The 22835-nt window shown below is 41.8% G+C and overlaps 1 protein-coding gene across 1 annotated transcript in view; it reads right to left on the reverse strand.

Moving 5' to 3' along the window:
- The window catches only part of FHDC1 (FH2 domain containing 1), a 37605-nt gene extending 15126 nt beyond the window's left edge, over positions 1 to 22479 (reverse strand). Inside the window, exons 1-6 of the mRNA XM_054825576.1 lie at positions 22366 to 22479; positions 17091 to 17723; positions 10024 to 10085; positions 9346 to 9448; positions 744 to 829; positions 558 to 658 (exon numbers count right to left, since the gene is read on the reverse strand). Of these exons, the coding sequence (XP_054681551.1) occupies positions 558 to 658; positions 744 to 829; positions 9346 to 9448; positions 10024 to 10085; positions 17091 to 17573 (835 nt within the window). The 5' untranslated portion in view covers positions 17574 to 17723; positions 22366 to 22479. The remainder of the gene's footprint in view (positions 1 to 557; positions 659 to 743; positions 830 to 9345; positions 9449 to 10023; positions 10086 to 17090; positions 17724 to 22365) is intronic.
- Positions 22480 to 22835: the final 356 nt, after the last annotated feature.

The raw sequence follows: 22835 nt of genomic DNA on the forward strand, positions 1-22835 counted from the left end.
GAATAACTGGCTGCAGCATTTCAAATCTTGTGAAATGTAGAGAACAAAAAGATATGTAGAGAAACAGAACAAAAACAGAAAACAAAGGAAGCAATAGTATTAAGTCTCTACAATAAAGATTTTAGCCCATCAACACTGCCACCTCAAAAAGCAATGGCATATAGAGAAATCTGGAAACTGTACAGTGATCTCTCTGGATCTCTGAAAGAGTGAGCAGAGAGGTGTAACCACCGCATTCAGAGACAGCAATGCATGAATGAGCAAACTGTACTCAAAAGACAATTTATGCTAATTTGGCCATGGACACCTTTGCTTTGGTCAGTTTCAGATACACTGCTTGTAGGCTTTGGTCACGAATCTGGTCCAAAGCCTCCAGATTTTTGATTTTTGGAAACAAAGATTCACAAGGCACACCCTGATGGCATTTGTCAGAGGGGAGTTAGCTTCCTTTTAATAGCTAAGGTACCTGAAATTCAAGCTCTAGTCTTCATAATACAGACTAATTAACATGTTAACAAAAACAAGAGTATTATGCATGTCCCAACATGCTTAATTACCTTTTGTGGCCCGTCTTATAATTTTCATGTCATCCTGTAGAGAAGCACAGGAGGGTGAGAACTCCCTCTCTAACACCATGGCTTCAATCCTAAGAGCATAGCTGGAGCACACAAACAAACAGGTTTAAAACTGGCAGCCAAAAGAGAACATTAATTGTGAACAGAATAAACCTACTATCTCCTTACTTTGGCACCTGGATTAGTAAATACATGAAGGAATCAGCTTGAGACAGTTTTGATACATCTCCATCAAAGGCTTTTAATTTCTTTACCTAGAAAAGAGAAAAAAAACACTAGCAAAGAATTTTATTGAAGATCAAGATTAATTTGACTTTGGAAGGAAACACCTTGAAAAGCAGTAAATTTAACAGGAGGCATTAGAGAGTCCACTCAGTGACTGACTGAACGGCTTCACTGTCCAAGTTCCTGTAATTTGCACATACCACAATCACAAAAAAATAAAACCAGTATCATCATTCTTCTCCCGAAAACCTAGCTATACGGTCCAGTGGAAAAAATGTCGTCATCATTCTGACTGGCGATTCTGATTTCTGATCAATGATTGCTCTCATCACTATGTTTAGGACACTGCTGCTCCAGTTTCCCCAGGAGAATTGGCTCTTTTCTTTTTGACTGGTCCATTTGCTGTTCTATAGCTGTTCACCCAGGAAATAGCTGCCTAAATGATGATCTGAAAAATGATCCTTGACTCTTCAACAACTGTGATACACACTTGGGCAGAGCTTAAAGTTAACTGTGTTCAGCATTTCCAGCATAGGACTGCCTAGATCTCTTTGGCACAATGCAGCTGAGGTTTAATTTATGGGTTTTTTTTCCAGATACTTGCTTCAACCATTTCCTCTAAAACTCTCCTAAGGGGTAAACTTCATGCTCTGGAGTTTGTACTTTTTTTTTCCATTCATGTGAAATATTTTAAAGATTAATCTTGTATTTTAAGTTATTTATTGTCAGTACTTTGAGAACACCATTTGCATGCAAAGGAAATATCACTGCATTAATTTTGTCGATCTTCCTTCCCAGCTCCACCAAAATCCATATATTTGCATGATCTGGAAACCACTGATCTGCCCACCTACTTACTATTTGTTTATATAGAAGAACTACAAATACATGCACATATGTTTAAGTGTAACTGGAATTTCTTCCACATCTTCCAACACAGCAACTGTATCCAAAAGCAGAGCTCACTATCAATTACAGTATTTCTTCATTCAACCAACAAGTTCACATCCATTATCAGTTGTATGTTTCCACTGATTTACAGACCAGCCCACCATCCTTCCTTTTTCTAACTTTACACCTAAAGCCCATTCACAACTGCATTTACAGAGATGGTCTTCAGTTTTAGAAAGCATGTTAAGCTTTCTTGGAGAGAGGGACACTACATGAGGGCATCAAGTTATTAGGTTGCAGTGATTTAGCAAGATAGCCACAGTTTTTTTAAAGCATCAGGCTCCAAATTAATCACTTAAGACTTTTTTACTGTGAAAGCAGAAAAATAAAACTGATTTGTAGTGGAAGACAATATATGCTATGATAAATCAAGGATTCAAGATAAATTCTGAACTAGCAGAAAAGGATTAACAGCTTTGTTGTGCTTTATTCACATTCTTTTTCCACATCATAAAAAAATAGAAATGTTGAAAGCACATTAAGAAAGAGAAAACAAAAATTACAAATTAAACCCAGGAAAAAACCCCTTCCTTTTCAAATAATAATAAAAAAACCACCAAAAAACCCCAATAACAAACCACACAACAAAACCTTATGTCTGAGAAAGAATTCTAATCAAAGAGCAATTTTTATTCAGGCTATCTAACTCCATTTCCTAACATACACATACACCCATTTAACTCAAGACACTCAGACAAAACCTCCTTCTAAAGATAAACAGCATACTAATTTTTTTTGAGGCCTAAGAAAACTCCTAATTTACAGAGTCATTCAAGAAGTCTGCCAACAAAAAACAGGAAAGACCAGACTTGACATTCCTGATATTTCTAAGGTGTTAAATAGGCAAGAAACAAAACCAAAATAAACACTTTTTCCTACGTCCTGAAGCGAGGAGTGGGAGACATCTACTATCTCAGTTAGTCTTTGCAGGTGTTCTTTAACCTAGCTTCCAAAAAATAGTGGTCTGCAACCTGAACAACAAAAATTGCAAGTTCTCCAACCTCATTGTAGTAGTATGTTGCAAATATCAAAGTTTGCCTGAAAAGGATACAGGCATTCAGATTTGGGGTGGGGGGAGAAGAGAAAAAAAGAAAAGCAGCCCACCAAAAAACCCACTCCAAATTACCAAAAATCAAGATCATATAAAACACAGCCAATTATAGGAAGATGCAATTTTAAGATTTAAATGCACAAGAAGTGAACAACAAGAGATCCTGAGATGCTCACAGGAATATTAACTTATTTATGCTACCTGTACTATATTTAAATAGACTTTTGACAGTAAATAGCAATCAATGTTATCTATGTGGAACCTTAATTTTACAGACACTGGATGAAATCCTCTTTCTTCTACCCTATTATATTGGGAAAAACGCCTGGAGTGGTACAAGGGAGTGCTAAATCCTAGAATTCATCCAGAGAAGGAACTTTCCTATACATGCACAATAGAAGACATTGGGAGGAGGCTGCCTTCTGATGGGTAGGACGGGGTGTGAATGTCACAATTCAAAAAGCTTCGGGCAGTAGTCAACCCTAAAGACAGTCTGTGTAATCATCCTGAAAACAAAGATGTGCTCACTGCCTGGTTACACTCTTCCCAGCCCACATGAGCCATCTTAACCCCCACTGTCTTTGCCTTAGATGTCCAAGACTACCTTTATAACAAACAGCAAAGCAGCTCCCCTGACAAGCCCAAAACCCAAGCAACATGGAGGATAATGACCCATTCCACAAACAGACAAAACAGAAACACAAAAGAATTTTAAGGTCCTTTTCATCCTGGAATTCAGCACAGCACAGCCTCGTTCTCCATATGTGTCTAAGTCTTCAACACAGGAGACTAAATCCTCTGTTAACTTGGCCTTAAAACAGTGAATAGTCAGGGGAATAGCTACGGTAAAGTTAGGACAACAATTTGTGTTCCCTCTTTATTACTTACTTCATAATTGAAAAAGACCAGTTATCTCACCATGAAGCAGAAAAAGAAAAAAATTATTTGACTTAATTGATACTACCTATAAACTAAAAGAACAGCTTCTGCATGTGAAAGCTAAAAACTACTGAAACACATTTTGGATGGCTACCCCTACATGTTCCAAGGGAGGCTACTCAAAAGCCCATGGGATTGGCCTCTTCTCTCTGCAGCCATGTTGTCCAAGTCTTCCCAAAGAGCGCTGAGATTCTCTGATGGCTCCTACAAGTGGGAGTCAAGTTCAAATACCAAATGCAGCCAGGAACTACAAAGAAACTATGGGGACTGACAGCAATGTTCACTATTAATCACATTAACAGATATAGTAGATAGATTTATAATTAGTCTGAGAACACAAAAGAACTAAAAAATGTGGTTTATTTTAAAATCACAATTAATAAGTCTATCAGTTCTGGCCTTGACCTCTCTTCAAACACAACAAAATCTTTTCCAGAACAGTATGCAGCCACGTACGAAGATATGGCAGTGTAATGTATACATGCAAGAGAGCATAATTACATTGTATGCTCAGTTCTGTATTACTCAAATTGGGCACAGAGTTACCAATTTAATTTTTCATTATATTTGTATATATTTTCATTATATTTGTATATGCATTTGCGCTGTCCATGCATGCCCATGCACACTAAAGCAGATTTTAGATACATGAGGTTCTCACATATGTAATTTGCTTCATTTTAAAAACAGTTATGAAACAGAGAAAGCCTGATCTTTTTGTGAACAATTGGAGTAGATATGCCTACTGCAGGTATCTCATTATTCCTCAAAGACAAGAAAGCTACTGCATTCCTCCCACTCAAGTTTTCAGTCATTTTTGAGCTACCAGTAGCACTTATTTACAACTAGTGGGATTTTACTTTATGGCATAAAACAGGTAAGTTGCACTCCTGTGAGGATCTTTGAAGAAGAGTATAAATCAGTACACCACTCATCCCCACATATACTTGTAACTATTTCCCTGTCTTCCAATCAAATAAGTCAAATATTCCACATGTTACAAATAAATAAATAAAGCCAAGTGCAATAGTCCAAAGGAGTAAACATTTTCTCTCTTTTTTTTTTTTTTAATATTTCCATATCATTGCAAACATTCAGGGCACTAAAGAAAAAACAGTTAAAAAATACCAAAACTCCAAAAGGTATCACAGTGGAACCCAGCCACAAGGGCATGTGGGAAAGCAGCTAATGTATTAGGTGGGGAGGCACCACGGGGCACGTGCCTGGGCAGTGGCAAACCTCTATCAGCAAATGATAAAAAGAAAAGGAGAAAAATCTGCAGCTATCATAAGGGGTGAAAAAGGAAGCAGGAGATGAAAGTTACAAAGGATGGTCAGTCATACACAGCACTGGCTGAGAAAAGGAGGGGGCACTTAACTACACAAACATAGTTTGAAAAGAGTAGAGATGACAGACAGAAACAATTCCAGTAAAGCAGGTGACAGATGACTAGGGTTTTAAAACAGAGTATATGAGCAAAAGACAGGCTTGAGACATTATAAAGGAAGTTAAGACATTGTGTTGATAACCTGGGCGTGCATATGTGTGGGTGAGCTGATTAGCAGTATGATATGCTCTATATATTTAAAGTACAACTTCTGGCTATTCTAGCTCATTAAACACTGGACACTCTCAACTTTTACCAGTCTGGGCCTGCTGAAGAGTGCAATGATATGCACATAAAAGCAGCTAAAAGCTTCTCCTCTGCTTTGGTCAGGATGCCAGTAAATGACAGCTGTCATCCATTTTAACAGGATATCATTAAGAAACAGCTAGGAATCTTTTTAGAAGTGATATAGCAGAGAAGGCCATTGCTTAAGTCAAGACAAAGGCTCCCTGGAAAAAAAACATGAGCTGCAAAAGGGATGAAGCAGAGGAGATTCAAAATAGGCATTTCTTCCTCTTACAAAACTGCTAACCACAGTAAGATACAAGCAGCAGGACTTCTAACAAGGCTTACACAAAATCAGTGATCTTATCTTACTTGTTAATGTATTGAGAATTTTTATACCTTTTCTTGGTCATTTTTTTTAACCACTGTATGATGGCTAGGCTGGTGCCCCACACACAGGCCTGGACAAAACATTGAGTGGAACCTTGCAGCAAGCTCCAGGTTTGCCAGCTTGAAGAACTTGTCAAGTTTTTCAAATTAAACATTTGAAAATACCCAAACGTTTTCAGTTTGACAAAAGACGTCACAGCAGTGCCAATATTTCAATAATGGTCTTATTCAGTTTGACAAAAACATCCAGCAAAGAGCCAGTATTTGCCATTTATACACAAAAATCCCAACAGCTATGAAAGCTGTTGGGATTTTGCATAGAAAACAGCTAGAAAATTACTAGTACTGACGCCTATTTCTGCATGTAAGCAGAGTTGCCACATTACAATACTGCAAAAAGAAAGAATAAAGACAACAGATGTTAAATGTATTTGTTAGCCCCAGTACTTAGCCTCCATTGTCAAAAAGCTGTTCCATCTCAAAGACGCTGGAACGTTCATCAGGTGCCTGAGATAATACGGACTGAAATGATGTAAAGTATGTCACATACTACAAACTGGTGACCAAGGGAACATTCAGGTAATGTGACTATATATCACAACGCTTCTAGATAAGATAAGATTTGAGTGTAAAGCCAGTGTTTATTCACACTAGATAAACTGTAAAGGTTGTTGGTAAAAAAGAAATGTGACGGTCCAGTTGCCCTTTCTACAGCTATGACCAGGAATGGTGGTGTTCTCTCTCTCCTTTCACTTTTACAGACTGAGGATTTATGGTACTGTATGAAAGAAAAGGCAGAAGGCATCTCCAAACACAATTATTGGGGTGAAGCACATGCCTGGCAGGGGGCACTTGGCATTCCAACCTGCAAGAGAACTGTGCTACTGGGAAATGTGACTGTAAATGCCTGAGCTGCTGAAAAGAAGAGTAGACAAAGAGGAACTGCAGAAGCCCACCCATGGTTACATCAAGACAGCACTGGTAACTGTATGACAACTAACCTTTAAGGATCTGACTGCTTAAGTCTCTGCTCAGAGTAATTCTGAACCCCTACAACAACAAAGCAGGTCTTTAGGAGAATGGGAAGAATCTGAGGGTAACAATCTCAAGGAACCCTTGCTGAGGATGGGTGCCACATTCTGCAGGGACAGGCCAATGTGATGACACCTTGCCAAAGCTCTTTCATGTGATAGACTACCAGATCAAAAAGAAATTAGGGACCTTTAAACAGAATAGGGAACAGCAGAACAAATAACTCCACTTCATCTGATATTTCCAGTGATTTTGGATTATTTGTATGTGGAGAGGGACTGTATAGTTCTGATAGCTTCCCCTTAACTCTCATGGCTTTCCCTTAGCAAACAGTGAATCACTATTCCAGGAGACAGGTATTCAGACTAGGAGGCTGATAATAAATTAATAAAAAAAAAGAAGGGGACATACAAGGAGAACAATAAACATACATTTAAGGGGGGGGGAAAATGCTGAAAAAGACAGACAACAAAAGCTCTGAGGGTCCTAAAGAGAACAATTTTTTCAACTGACTACACTAAAATTTTAGGAGCCACAGTAGTAAAGGAGTTGTTGGACCTACTTATTCTTTGAACACTTGAAGCACGAAGACATGAAGGCACTGAAACATTTTTCCATACCAGCAGAAGCATCAATCCCTCACACTCGGGATCTTCTCCCTGTCCTGCCCCCTACTCCAGCTCTTGCAGGGAAAACTCCCAAGTTAAACAATTACGGGCAGAATAACAAAGGGAAAGGGGGTCTTTCCTTTTCCTGATGGTGAGCAACGCGATCTCTGAAGCATGGAACTAATTAAATACATACAAATACCTGCACACGGGGAGCAAGCGTCTTTCCAGCCATCCCTTGGGAACAGCAACAAATCTAACGTGTAATGCCCCTTAATTTCTAACACTCCTCTGCGCCATAAAATCTCTTCTGGTATTTTCTCAAGTGCCTCCTTAAAAGCACTTCTTAAGTGCTCTGGCCCCACTATCTTGAGGGGCAGGCCTGTCATCAAATCATCTACTAGGAAATAAATGTACCTTTTCACTCTTAACAGCATCTACCAGATATCTAAAGTGTCTGAGTATTACAGACAAAATTCTGATAAAATCCAAACAACTTGCATTACAATTCTAGCTGAATTACAACATTTAGATCACATAAGAGTACACTATCTCAAAGATTTTCTACTTATTGTAAAATAACAACCAAGATCTAAACCAGAAAGAGGAAAAGAAGAAAAAACACTTTTCTTTCAGTCTAATTCGCTGAACATATACAAAGTTAACTAGGAGTCACTTTCTTTTAAGTTAGTACATCACTGTTCTCCTCTGACTCTTTCAGAAGGAGATAAATTCCTTTTAAATACAGGAATATGTACTGAAATTCAAACAAAGAGGGAAGGGGGAGTAGTTTTGAGCTCCCAGAACTACTGTCACCTCCTTCTTTTCAGATTAATTACATTTCAACTTGTTGATATCAACTCTAAAAATATAATAATCAAATATAATATCATAACATGGTTCTTACAAGAATCCCTGCAAAAGCAGCCCAATTTAGGGTTATATATTTGACAGCAAAATAATACAACATTTTGCTGTTGACTGGATCTGAGATTTGCTGCTGCACAGAGGAACAGAGTGCTCTGACAGTACGACCTTGAAGTGGTAAAGCATGGGAGTTGAGGTTGATCTGTATGTGGACCTTAACTAGCAATTTCCCAGGTTTCAGCCATCACTTTGATGTGAAGCACTCAAGCAATTCTAATGCTAATTTTGTCAAGTTTGCGGTATACATTTCTCTCAAGTACATACAAATGGGTCAGTGCAAATACAGGAGCAGACAAGGAACCGTGCATCATTAAGCAGGGCTCCCAGGTCAGTTGAGGAAGCTTCACCTCTTTAATCATGTGAATGGACTTGAAGGTTGGGACTGGGAGGGGAGAAAGCAGCATTTACATGTCTCCTTTGAAGCACTAAGCCATGTTAGCAAATTCTATGGGTGCTGCACAGCAGGGCAGCCTTTCTGTCCTGTTGGAACCCAACGACCCGGGCCCAGGAGCAGGCAGATCCCAGATGCACCAAGCAGGCAGCAAACCAGAAGGGAAGAGACAGTAAGTAGCATAGAGCTACCAATATTCAACTCACAGGCACTGCAATGGGAAAGCATGAGGCAGGTGCCAAAGAAGTGAAACTTAATTTGTTTGCATTAGGATATACTTTGATTCTGAGTTTTCTTACCCCTCCTAGAGCAGAGATATCTGCACACAGGAGGGTTCCAGGTCTTACCGAAATGTTGATTCGACAAAAGGGACATCATAAGGGACATCAGAGAAACACATACCTTATCACTACTTTCATTAAGAAACATCCTAAAGTAGGTGAAATTACTTGATGTGAAGGGAATGACTACACTGCAACCTCAGTATCACATGTCAAATGAAGATTAAACTTCTGCACTCAGTGGTTTCCTGTCCCCTGGCCTCAGGAAGGCTTTGGGATTCCTCTTTTACAGACCTTCATGTTGGAATCCCAGGCAGTAGAACTCTACAAAAAAATAACTTTTTTTGTAAAACCATTATTTACCTCCTCTGCTTCTGGTAATAATTTAAGAAATTCGTGCAGCAGTTCAGAACCATAGGGCTCACTTCTTCCATGATAAATATCTTCAATGATGGATTCAGCAGACCTTGAAAAAAACAATTGAGCATACACATTTCTAACACTTGCAGGGTGAACAAGTTACACAAATTGGAAAAAAAAAAATATGCCTGGGCTACTCAAAGGAATTATAATGAGGTTACATATCAGTGCCCACAGCAGCATTGTTCTAACACCACTTTCAGTGACCCTTTACTGAAGGGCAACATTATCAATGAATAAAGATAGCATTGAAAAAGCTTGCTCTTAAAACAAAATTCCTCATCTCACCCCTTTCTATTAATTCTTTATAAAGAAAGGAAGCCAGTGAAAAGCAGCTCTCATGCAGTATTACATGAGATATAAGGGCTTCCCCTAACTATACCTGAAAACTCACTTCAACTGTTTAACAGTAGCAAACTCTAAATGTTTGGTGCTAAGTTGTAATGGCACTCAAAACTAAACATATTAGAAAACAAATTATGAAATGCAGTTACTTATGACAAACCTGCACAGAAATGTAAAGTCCACAAGGAACAGAACACAATACACAAGACATTTGATGAGAAATACAAAGAATTTCACACAACTGTTGCTTGCATTAGCTGCATGATCAAATCTTACTTTTTGAATTGTTTGAGAAATATCCCAATGTTCATACTTCTTTTTGCATCCAAAATGGAAACCTGAAAGAGAAAGCAAGAGAGATTAATCTACCAGTACCTAAGACAATAGCATATAATGTAGATATTTTTAAAATTGCTACAGATAATTGTTTGCAGTTGCCACCAAATCACAGACAAAATGAATACAGAGTCATTTCTTAACAACAAAGATCATATATTACAGAACTAGTTTTTACCAAGGAAATACACAGCACACCCACACCACATTTTATCAAATGAAGCAAAAAAACCATAGCAACATTTATAGAAGAAAGGAAGATAAGTTCTATTTCATTACAAAATAAAAATATTCTTCTTGCTTATTTCATAACACTACATCTGAAAAATGTTGCTTATCAAGTAATACGTGGTATTGCATTCGAAACCCCCACAGTTAGTGAGCACGACACTTCAAAACCCACGTTTCAGAGGTTTTGTAACAAATGTGAGGATGGGCTTTCTAAGCAGAGGTCAGTATGCACTACTGATTTCATTCACGCAAACTAACAGCCACGCTGATCCACAGAAAGATAAGTAAGTTGATCTTGAATCAAAACCTAAGACAAATAATGCTCAAATCTGTTTGCTTTATCTAGAAGCAAACAGAAACCCATAATAAAATAATAGTCTCCCCCCGCTTTATATTTTAAAGTTGATTTGCTATATCATCTTACATGTACAATTCTGGAAATTAAACAGAGGAAAAAAACCTAACTTTTTTTCTCTAATTATTTTCTAAAAAAATTGTTAAATGAAAGTGTTAATTCTTTTTATACTAGTTTTTCTCCTGTAACAGCATACAAGTTCAAATATGAGATGTTTGCCCTGTTTTAGCGAATCGTGTCTTTAAGGTTAAAATTTTACCTCGGCTATTATGGTGATAAAGAGCTACAAAAGTCATGAGATTTACAAGGACAAGAGAATTGTTTCATGTTAACAGTGCCATCCGACTGCTACAATAAAACAACTCAGCACACACAGATGTTAAAGACTGCTGTTGGACTCACATGATGTTTGAGGTTTTGACAACTGGAAAGGTGTCTTGACCTCTGTGACACTGCACGAATTAGAAATACATATATAAATGCAATGTCATGAAATTGAATTAGCCTGCAGTCAGCTGGTGACAGTGAAAATACCAGTATGATTAACATGCTATCCTCAACATAGACCCAGGAGAGAACCTCCTCATCTGCTGAAGAGTGTGAATCAAATCAAAAAGTTTTCTGAAATTTTGGAATTTCCTCTCTTCTGAAACCAGCAAAGACTAGAAAACACAGGAAATATCAGCACATTCGTTTTAATTAGATGATTGCTAGCCTGAAGCCCTTCAGTTTTAGCATATGCAAAGATAAGAGGACAGATCGTGGTTTATTCTCCTGTTATCTTAGGAGTTGAGAGGCCCCCAACAGATCATTAAGGGAAAGCCCCTTAACATAGGACAGGTTCAACTATCTCTTCCCCTGCAGTATCTAATCTTTTTCAAATGTTTTACGGCAGGGACCTCTCAATGACCTCTCAAACTGCAGCTCCAGTCTCCAATTGCTCTGCTCACTCCTAATTCTTTCATTTCTCTGTACTAGTTTAAGCCAATAAGCTTTGCCATCATGATCTGGCTTTTTGTTTGTTGGGTTTTTTTAAAACATATTCACAGTTAACCTTCTGTACATAATATTTTCAGTCACAGAAGGTAACTGTTACAATAAGACTAACCATCATCTGGGTAAACCTTTGGTTTCCATGGCACAACTCAGATTTACAATACAACCTGAAACAAAACTAGAGAATTTTTTTAACATCTTCCCTTGAAGAAAAACAACAGATGGCAACATATACAGCTGCATTTGTCTTATCAGCACAACATAAAAATGTCATAGCTGTTCATAAGTACAAGGATCTTTTACACACTTCTTGCTTTCCATATGACTGGACTCTATTTTTTTCTCTGATTTCTTTTTCAGGCACACAATCAAAACACATGGATCAGTTTTTGGTCACTCTTTGCTTGGTGTCCACTTCAAGATTATCAGAAGTGTCTGCAAAAGCTGTCATTACTTATCTGCCTTCCAGAAGTTTCCACTTGGGAGCATGAGGAGGAGAAAAGGCGAACCTGGCAGATATTCCATAAATACAGGTTCCCAATCCTTGCACACAAATACGGTATCTTCCATCTCACATTCAGTTGCACATTAGATTCATAATCTTAGCCTTAACATCTGTTCATAATGTCTACTCTTTTTCCCAACCAAGCTTTCATTTAATTTTGTCCTTGCAGAAAGCTGTCTGCATAGGACTTCCTACCAAGCTGTTGCTTTTTACCTTTTAAACATTACCCCAGCTTTTTATAAATTCTGCTCAGTCTGCTCCTATCTTCTATTCATACACACCTTCAGCACTGGTGCCAGCAGACCATCTTCCAAATTTCTGTCTACCACCTAAAGAAATTTTGAAGTGCTATCCACTAGTAATACCCTCAGAGTTCTTAACTCAAAAAGTTACACTGAACTGTAATTAAGAATTGAGAATAGACTTTCCTAGTCTCACTGGGATTCTCTATACCAAAGAAAACTCTCATATGGCTTCTTATGATTTAATTTAGATAAATTCAGGAAAGCTTTCTCCATCTTCTTCAACTATCCTGCCAGAGAAAACTATTAAATTTTTGTTTATCCTACTCTGGAAGTACAATTCTCTCAGATACTTTGCACCTTCTCAACACCCGCACTTTGCCAACCAATGCAAGTGTCACTGCCTCACACACTTGCCACCTCTCCTTCTTAAACAGTGCAATCTTTGAAGCAAGAACAGCTGGTTCACTCATGAGTCTGCTTCTCATCACCACGGTATTCAACTCAGTGTACTTCTGAAATCTGCAGCAGACACAGATCATGTGGGGTAATAACAGCATCAGTTTGACAAACATTAATCCACCACTGAAATATTCACCGGGTTAGATGTATTAAAGGAAAGGGAACATTAGCTTGAGTACCATGGCAAAGTTCTGATGATGGTAAGAGGAAATCTACTCCTGAACTCTGATACAAATTTGCAATCAACACAAAAGATTCAGAGGAGTGTTCCGGGAGACACAAACCGCCCCACATCAATACTGACTTTGTAGTGACTGCAGAAATGCAATAGGAGTTTCTTGCCATGAGATTGTCAGTGAGGAACAGGAACATGACAAAGTGGATTTATGACAGATTAGTGAAAGCAAAACATTACATGTATTCTTTGGATAAGAACAATGGGGTTTCACATGGTGGGATACAGCTTACAAATTACAGCAAGCATGGAACAGCCTGGTGGCACAGGCTTGGTGCTGGAGGTTAGGAAGGATATAAACAACTTCCTGCTTCAGCTTCCACTTTACAACACACTAACCATCACTGCTGAGTTTAATATTTTGGCCTCTATTCTCCAGGCCACACGCACTGCCTGGAGTAGTTGAGGAAAGGTGCACTTCCACAGTGTGCCAGAGTGAACCTAGCAGCTTACTACAGGGGCTGTCCTGCTCCATGTCATCCTCCCCTGTCACATTCCTAGCCTGCTCTTTCCCTTAGGCAGGCACTGCTACTCATCTCATTGGCTTTTTTGCTGTGTTGGTCCTCTGCTGGATTAACAGGTTGAATCAGCTCTCAAGGTGGAATGAGCATCAGAGCCAGCACAGGGAAGACAGAGAGGGCATGGCTAGGAAAGGCATCCTGTTCGCCCCTTCCATCTTCTTTCTCTCTCCTCCTCCTCTCATTAGCCCCTCACACAGGCTCTGGAATTCACTGCACCCTTTTGCAAGCCATCAAAACTCACTAAAATAGCAGAAAACTGCTCCAGTAGATAACAAACGAAAAACCCCAACAGCATTCTGCTGAGCTACTTGTTTGTGTTTACAGAGGGTCCGATGTCTGCCAGAGCCAGTGCACAGATGGGAGAGATGAGGGACAGGAGCAGAGGGGCAGTTCGAAGGAGAAAGCAAGAGCAGCTCCCTTGGCTGGCAACAAACTGTTCTGCCCGCTCCGCTGCCACACTAGCTATAGCCTAGGTGAGTGTATGTTATGCCATACTGTGACACCACTAAAGGATGGGGAAAGTAAATTGGTGTGTAAACTTAAGTCTACACCCCCTATTTTTCAGAGGTTCAAATTACTGAAACCATAGGGCAAATTAAGCCTTTAGTCAAGGAAACATGTTAATTAATCTCCTAAGGGTTTGGTGAGGGATTGTTTACAAAAAGAAAAACATTTGCTGTAGGAGCTTGACTCAAATCTCAAAAGGGACTTCTGTTATAATGATGATGTTTAGTGCTAAGTCTCCCAAACTGGGATTCAATAACCAGAGCTGGGCATCTAAATTCCCTGTATAAATCACTGGCAAGTAAGGAATTAAAAGGACATGCAGTATTTTAAGCTCCTACATGTAGAGAGCACTTCTTCCAAAACTGCTCATGACTTCATAATCAACAGCAATCTCTGGAGAAGGTATGAAACCCCTACCTCCACCACAGTCTCTGGGGGAGTGCCCTCAACACTGGCTGAAGAGTTGCTTTTAACCGCTCCGACTGAAGCTGTGCCACTGTACCAAGAGGAATCCCACTGAGCCAAAAGAGCAGACTCCAGCCGTGTACTTTTGGACAGCACTTTGGACATGTTCTGGGTTATTTTTTTCAGATTTGGATCCAAGTGATACTTGAATTTATGCACTTGAAGTTATCTTGAAAATTCGTTGTTGACATACTATGCCAACTAGACTAATTCCACTATTTAAACTCCAAAGAACATTTTTCACTGATAGACCATAAAGCACTTTCTAAAATCAATTGTGTGTTACACAAAAGGAATAGAGGTACTGAAACTCAAAATATCTTGTCCTCCTTCCCCTGCCAGGCCAGTGATGCAGCCAGGAAGAGAACTAGAGCTTCCTCAGCCCACACTAACACACTCTCCACAAGGTCAAACAGATGCTGTGTACCTCAGCCTGCCCCTGCTTCTTTCAACCTCTGTAGATTTACTACAGTGAACTGAGGATAACCATCATACATTAAAGTGAGTGAGCAAGCAGCAGCTGACAGTACCAATGACAAAAATCACAAACATTGCCTATGCCTCAAATCTCCATACTCCTGCTGAATGATGCCTGCAGTAATGTTAAGCATGTGAGCTGTTGTGTATCTGTGCTTCCGCACTTCCAATAACACATAGCTCTTCAGGATTATCTCCTTCCCTCCTTGCTAAGCAGTTAGTACTGCAAAGTCCATTAACACACAAGAAATTGCTCATCGCTGTCTGACACACTGCTGCGGCATGCTTGACAAAGCTTAGCAACGGAGTCGAACATTTTGTCACTTAAGTAGCATAACTCAGAGGCAAATCCTGTTGCCTCACTGCCTGCCACGTGCAAAGGCACCGTGGGAGCCCTGAACCAGAGTGGGCAGGCATCAAGCAGTAGAGTTGTGTTGGACCACTGTGTCAGCTCCGGATGGATGCACAAAAGCATTAATTTGTAGCAAAGTGCGCTTTTGTTTCCAAGCACTGTATCTTGGAGAAACCCCTGTTTTGCAGGCCTGTAATTTTAATCTCTAACACTGCTTTTAACCTCCCCAGGATGCCCCGAGTTTCAAGCTGTGCATGAAAACACATGAGTTCTGGAGCACGCTGGTGTCTTCTCTGCCCCAGCTAGTGTGCGCTAGGGGCCACTTTCAGTTTATGAAACTTATCATTTTTACTATAACCAGATCTTCACCACACAGCAGTCCTGAAAGGGGGAAGCTTCTAAGGAAACACACGGGGCTGGAGTTGTGTACATCTGTATGCAGTACAGGAAGTCCACTCACTGCAATCCTGATTCAAAGATGAACATAGCCTGAAAACAGCGCAGAGGTTAATGACTACCTCTGACAATGGCCCCAATTACTCCTTCCCCATGTCAGGGTTTCAGAGTCTGCAATACACATGCCTGTTTTAAACCCCTTATTTTAATCTATGTGCAAGATGCACGCTATCAGTACATTGGTTTCTCACCTTGTCCACGTTGATCTCATTTTGACATCTGCTGAATCCTGCAAGATACCTTCAAGTCTCTATTTTCTCACTAAAAACTGATACATTGTTACATGTCTTAACCCCATGCCCTCTGTATTTTGTTTACAAGTTTACATGTATGTAGACACACACCCGTGATTAAATCTGCATTTCAACTCTCCAATTACTTCACAGAAAGATCACTTGAGACAATTCAATTCAGGCTTCACAAAAAGGCTGTCTATAAATCAGGATTTAAGAACTAGAAAAGCTACTTATCAGTTCACTGGAGAGTATTTGAACCTGATAGTGCTTGGTATATACCTTACCACCACCAGAACAGAAATCAGTAACATTTTTCAGACCTTCTTGGAAGGTTATTTCAGTGTCCAGAAAAAGCAGGCCAGACGAAATAAAGTTTTCATTAGCAGGAAAGCAACATTTATGAAAGTTGAAACTTTAAAGTTATCTCAATTAAAAAATTCCCTTAAGTACTATATTATGTTTTATTTCCTTGCTGTCATACTGGTCCTTCCCTTCCTGATATCTCTAGGACGGCAAGGGCATATACAGCATTAACCCTTGCAATAGGATTCTCTTCCCTCCTGCCTGGTACATGTTTGCACATAGAACATTTTGTTTGCACAACAGACATAGTAGAAGAGCTGAGGAGAAAAGTTACTGTACACCTATGTTTCACACTGAAAGCTCAAGGGCTATCCAACATGAATAAATACAGATGCCTTCAGCTCCTTCCGCTTACTTACATTTATTTTAACAGGTGATCAAATCACAGCACTTACCAAGTTAAACTAATAAAACACTGTTAGCTCTTTGAAAAACAAATGTGTACCAATAAGGACAAAGCGTTTATCCTCCCTGTCCTTCACCTCTCCTTCAAATCAAGACAAATTTGCCGTACGGATGAAACACGACAGAGAGAGAGACGAGTCAGAATTCACATCACTTCCTACAGCATTATGTAAAAGAGAGGTTTTATTTCAATTCTTACCTCCTCTTTAGTCTCTTTAAATGAAGACTTTAAAGATCGACTTCGGAGGTCCTGGGGCTTGGTTTCTTCCTGCTGCCCAAAAAGTTCCTCAATTGTCTTTGTATCAATCTGATACTGCGGTCTTGCAGCAATTGTCCAGATATTGTTTTTACCACGGACTTGTTCTTCAGGGATAGTTTTCCAGAAAAAGCTCCGCATTCGTTTTTTTTTGCCATGGTTGTCATGTCCATTTATCAGCTGTGGAGGCAGAGGTATGTTTGGCCCAGGCAGTGGAGGAGGGGGTGGCGGCGGGGGTGGCATCCCCGGGGGGAGCGGAGGGGCTGGGGGTGCCCCTGTGAGAGGACATGGCGGAGGGGGCAGCGGTGCTGCAGGCTGAGAAAGTTGAGATGCTGTCGTCGTATCCTCGTTCATTAATCCCGTTGCAACTGGAATAGCCCCATTTTCTTTATCATTGACCAAGGAGAGACAATTCATAACATGCATTTTACGGCCTCTCCAAAGAGGAGAGCGTCACTTCCTCGGATCGGTTTGAAACATTGAATAGTGAGTGCAGCAGCAACTGGTATCACGCGCTCTCAAACTCTAGTCTGCCAGCAGGAGCAACGCAAGAGGGGACTGTACCATCTTCGCAACCTACAGCAAAGGACAACAGGGAGACTCAGATCAGAGAGACTGGATATTGTCCCTCTAACTGAAAAGAAACTAAAATTAAGGTATTAACAGCTACCAAGTTTTTAATCCAGAAAGGAAGTTTAGTGAATCAAAAGTCTTTCCCAAGGCAATTGTATAAAATTTATCCTCACCAAGATTTCAATTAGCTCTGAGTATCTAGATTTCAAGAACATACATAAAAATAAGAATACCTCTTAAATCGCCCGCAATAGATACCGAACCTACCTATTAATCTCAGTTTAGTGCTATTTTGTAAGAAAATATATTTATCTCAGATTATTAAAACGAACAAATATTATTCCATTCCTAATTTTAGATACTTTTTTTTAAAGGTGATTACACACATTTAGAAAATGTAAGTACTAACTATGGTAATGGATTAAGTGGATCAAACAGACTCTGTTTGAATCCTTTTAATTCATGGCTTAACATCCAAGCTGCATTCAAATAATGAACAATATGTCGATGATTTAACAATCTAGCCTAATGTACTGCTTTTTTGCCTTCATATTTTTCACACAATTGTCAATAAGGGAAAAAACAGCATGCCGTCCCTAAACTCTCTGTGTTCACTGAGCATAAACTTACAGTATTTGCATTTTACTATTACTGGTCTGGTTATGCTACCTCCCAAAAGGCACTAAGAGAAGACAGACCACAGTTTGATTAAGCTGCCCCTTATAATTTAGTTCAGGATCTAGGTTAACATAGCCAGTCCAATAAGCGGAGAGAGACAGAAATGACAGAGGAACTGATAGGAACAGTAATCTACACACCCTAAGTGCTGTACATATGCAAAGCTTTAAATATTTAGGAAAGCTTTTACATCTGGATTACCTCATGAAGCAGCTTAACAGGAATCACAATAGTTTTTAAGCAATTTTTTCTTATGCTGTCACCTACTAAATGAAGATGTCATTATTGAGAGTAAACCTTCAAGTAAGAGTATGACTTCCACAAAAGCACAATTTTGACAAGCCAAATCCATTAAAACAGATTTGCCTCATAGATCTCAGAGAAAACAAATTAAGGTGTTTCAATTACAGACCAATGAAGAATCCCATGGTTATATGGAAATCTGTAAGTTATCTCAAAAAAAAAAAAAATTGGAATTGGGGGGGGGGGGGATATAAAATCAAAGAGACCACACAATACAAATTTAGATAGAAAAAAGCCCCTAAGCAAAAAATCAGTTGTAGGAAAGCTCAACAGAAAAAGCTGAAGTAACGCACTGGCACAAGAACAGTATCAAATCAGAAATTTGGCACCGATTTAGTCGTATGCCTCTTCAGCAGCGTTCACATAGAGCTAATAGCAACCCAGATCCATTTGACATTGTATAATAGTGATGAAAAACCTTCGCTATTTTTGCCAGAGATCCATCATTAGAGTGTACGCGAACAAACAGACCCAAGTCACAGAAACAAGCCTTAGGGCAAATTCTCTCTTGGTCTGCAAGGACTCAGCCACTCACAGTTTCACTGAAGCCAAAGGAAACCAATGCAAAATGATCCACTGTACCTTTTCTTCTCAAAAGCTTGCATAAGTAGCAACAAAATCCTCTGTCCTGCTTCAGATTTTCTAACTTTATACCTTATGATCAAGGTATTTGCAAGAATAGAAAACATATATGAAAATCTGTAAGAGGTTTAAGTCATAGGAATGATGGAAAATATTTTAATGCCAGGGTAAAAAGGGGAAGAGCTACAGAGAAAGTAGATCAGGATGGGGGGGTTCAAATTTAAATCAGCATTAATATCCAGTTGCTATTACAGAGCTCTGTATGTTCATGCCTCTCCTCCCAAGTTCATGATCACAGAAGCAGAGAGGCATAAAAAAGCAGGTGCAAGGTGGTGGAAAGAGATTAACCACTCAAAGCAATTAAGTGTTGCATTAATTTAAAGAAATACTCAACTAGGAAAAAATCTTCTCTTCCCTACCACTTATTTAAAAATGAAAAATGTATTAGCTAGTCTTCCACCATCACAAAGCAGTATTCAACAGTTATTATTTTCTAACTTGGGTTCCCACAGATTTTAAATAAAATGTAAAAAAAAAGAGAGGCAGACAGACCGACCATGCCCTTGGGCAATGTGCAAGAACCTCATTTGGAAACTTCCAATAAATCTAGAATCTTCAAGAAAAATGGGATCAATTCCTAATGAAACAAAGTTGTAGGCAATGAATCATCAGAGTCCCAGCGCTAACACACAAGAGTGGAAAACGACTGATCTCAGGCCTGAGCGCTTCTGAGTTAGAGAAGGGACACTCCTAGTGAAAGGAGTGGAGAATGCAAGGGGAAGAAAACATCCCAACCTAGATGTAAAGATAGATAGATACAACAGGAAAAACTGTTTTCAAGCCAACAAGCCCTGTACTGCTTTAGACGAGGTAACCATCACCCAGAACCAGGAAAGGGGAGGAATCAGCATTTGGAGGGAAGGCATGAAAGGAAAGGCACAGCATAAAGGCTGGCATTCAGCTTTGTCTTCTGACAGATAAGCACAATGATGCAGGTGACAGAGGTCACCTGCTTGTAAGAGGACGGTGGTCTCAAGTTACCAGATACCAGAAGACTGGTCAAAATTCCCTTCTGCTGCTGCCTCTCAGAGGAGCGGCTCGAAGACGTTCCCAGCAGCCCCGCCATTACCGTGGGTGGGAGAGAAGCTGGCAGCCGGGACAGGCTCTGGGCCGCTTGTTGGTACCAGCAGGTGCCTCCAAGCAGGAAGTACAGCAAGAGGAGGTGGGGAACAACGCGGGCGTTCTGACTGTGAACTACTGCAGATTACCGAGACACGCCAGGACTGGGATGCGTAATAAAACCCAAGCAAAATTTTAACTCCTAAGGAGCCTCTATGCACTTTTCAAAGGATTAAAGAGAAGAAGAAGAAAGGGACCCAAGAACAAACATTTAAGATGTTTCAATTATGCTTAATTATCGCATGTTTGTTATCCAAAACAGCCCAAGAAGTGCAAGAGCTCTAAAGTAACGTCTTCACTGCACGTTTTAATTGTGTCCATATTTGGCATAAATGAAATATTTTATTTCTTTGTCTCATTCATTGTTTTAGCCAGCCTAATCTAATTTGGAAATGTATGTCAAAGTTAGAGGGTGGGGACAACTTTCTCCCCAGGTAAGACGACAAACACTCTAAAGTAATTTGTTTCTTGCAAAAAAGGCAGTTGCCACTGAGACGGACATACGTTATATTTGCATACACAAATTAACAGGTGAAATGCGCGATGCGCTGAAGGGCATCTCATAATTCATGCTGCAAGATATTACTCCCTTTAACTCACGCCTTATGTTCTTGCTGCCCACGTTCTGTGTCAGGCGTCCTCCAAATTCTCATGAGAACAACGCCGATTCTGACACCAAAGCCCAACCACAGCATTTGGATGTCTGGGTCTCAACAACAGCTATACAAAAAGGTAAATGGAGCAACCGGTCGCTAACTGCAGATAAAGAAACTGCAAACGCTGCCTCACATAACTAGCCGCTGATCTTGCCAAAATGTCTGGGTTACAAAGAAGACGCAGCTCACGCTATGACAGCAACTTAGCGCTTAACCACTTAATGCATCCAACAAAATCCCTCATTCGGCACGACCTCCCTGCCAGCCAGCCAGGCTGGGAAGGGAACCCAATGCAGGTTCACCACGCAAGCGAGACAGGCAGCGGGCCCCCGCGCCAGACAGGGACCTCACGGGTTTTGTCAGGGGGCTCGATTCCAGCTATTTTTTTGCTCAGGCTCTCAGCCGACGTGCTCACCCCGCCGCGGGGAAGGGGACGCCAGGGGAACAGCCCTCAGCCTTACCGTCTTATTTTCCGTCCGGAGCGGGTGTTTGGCTAGGGCGCACACGAAAGACAGGCAACGTGCCTACGGGCCCGCCGCGGGGGCCCTGCTGCCGGGACCACCCGAGGGGCCTAGGGAGAGCTCCTTGTTTCGTGACTCCCTTCACCCGACGCCGCGGGCCACGAGGGAGAGCCGAGCACTTTTCGGGGGGGAAGCTGTGCGGGGTGATGCCGCCCTGGCGTCTCGGCTGGACCCGGGGTACAACCGCGACCTTCTCACCTCAGGCTCCCGCCGGTGGCGCCTGGCGCCCGCCGCTCCCTCGCGCCACGCCCCAGCGGCCGGGCCCCGCCCCGCCCGCAGAGGGCGCCCTCCCGCCCGCCGACCCCTCCGCCCCCCTCCGCCCCTCCGGCGGGAGCTGCCCGACCCGCTCCCATGCAGGAGGTGGGCAGGGGGACCACGCTCGGCGGTAAGAGCCAGGGGTCCCCGCGGCAGCCCCGCTCCGCTGCACACGCCCGCCGTGCGAGGGGAGCGGCAGCGGCTCCAACCCGTTGACAGGGGGCGGGCCGGAGAGGTGAAGGAAGCGGCGGGGGCACACCGGACCCTGGGGTCCTGCGGGGAGGGGTGCCCGTTTCCCCGGGAGCGCTCTCCCCTCCGCTGTCTCAGTAAGACGGAGAAGGACCCACGCAGGCAGCCGCGCCCCCCGGCAGCGCGGAGCCCCCACCGCCCTCACCCAGCCGAGGAGGGAGGGGGGAAGTAAGACCCGCGCGGAGCCCCCCCCCCCGCGCCCCTCCCGCCACTGCCGCTCACCTCCGCGCCCGCGGGAGCACGCGGCACGGCGCGCAGCAGGGCCCCGTGCCGCCGCCGCCTCCTCCCATCGCGCCGCAGCCGCGCCGCCGGAGCGGGCGGGGGCGGGGCCGCGCGCAGGCGCGGCGCGGGCGGGGCCGCGCGCAGGTGACAGCGGCGGCTCCCGGGGAGCGCCGCGGCCTCCGCCCGCCCTCACGCGGAGCGCCTCGCCTTCCCCGCCCGGCCGGCGCTACCGCAACGCGCCCCCGCGGGAGGAGAAGGACCCGCTGCCCAGCGCCGCTGCTTAGGAGCTTGCTTAAACTGCTGTCTGATGGGTACATAAAATATATGCGTTTTATCTCATTTACCACATGCTGACACTGAAATCACAGCAACTATTTCTATAGAAACAGGACAGCGGTGCTATGAGCCATGCTCCCGGTTAGAAGGAACGGGCTCCCGGCCCTGGCTGAAGCCCTTTGCCCTCAAGTGCT

This window comes from Grus americana, chromosome 4, assembly GCF_028858705.1.
Source record: "Grus americana isolate bGruAme1 chromosome 4, bGruAme1.mat, whole genome shotgun sequence".
NCBI lineage: Eukaryota > Metazoa > Chordata > Aves > Gruiformes > Gruidae > Grus > Grus americana.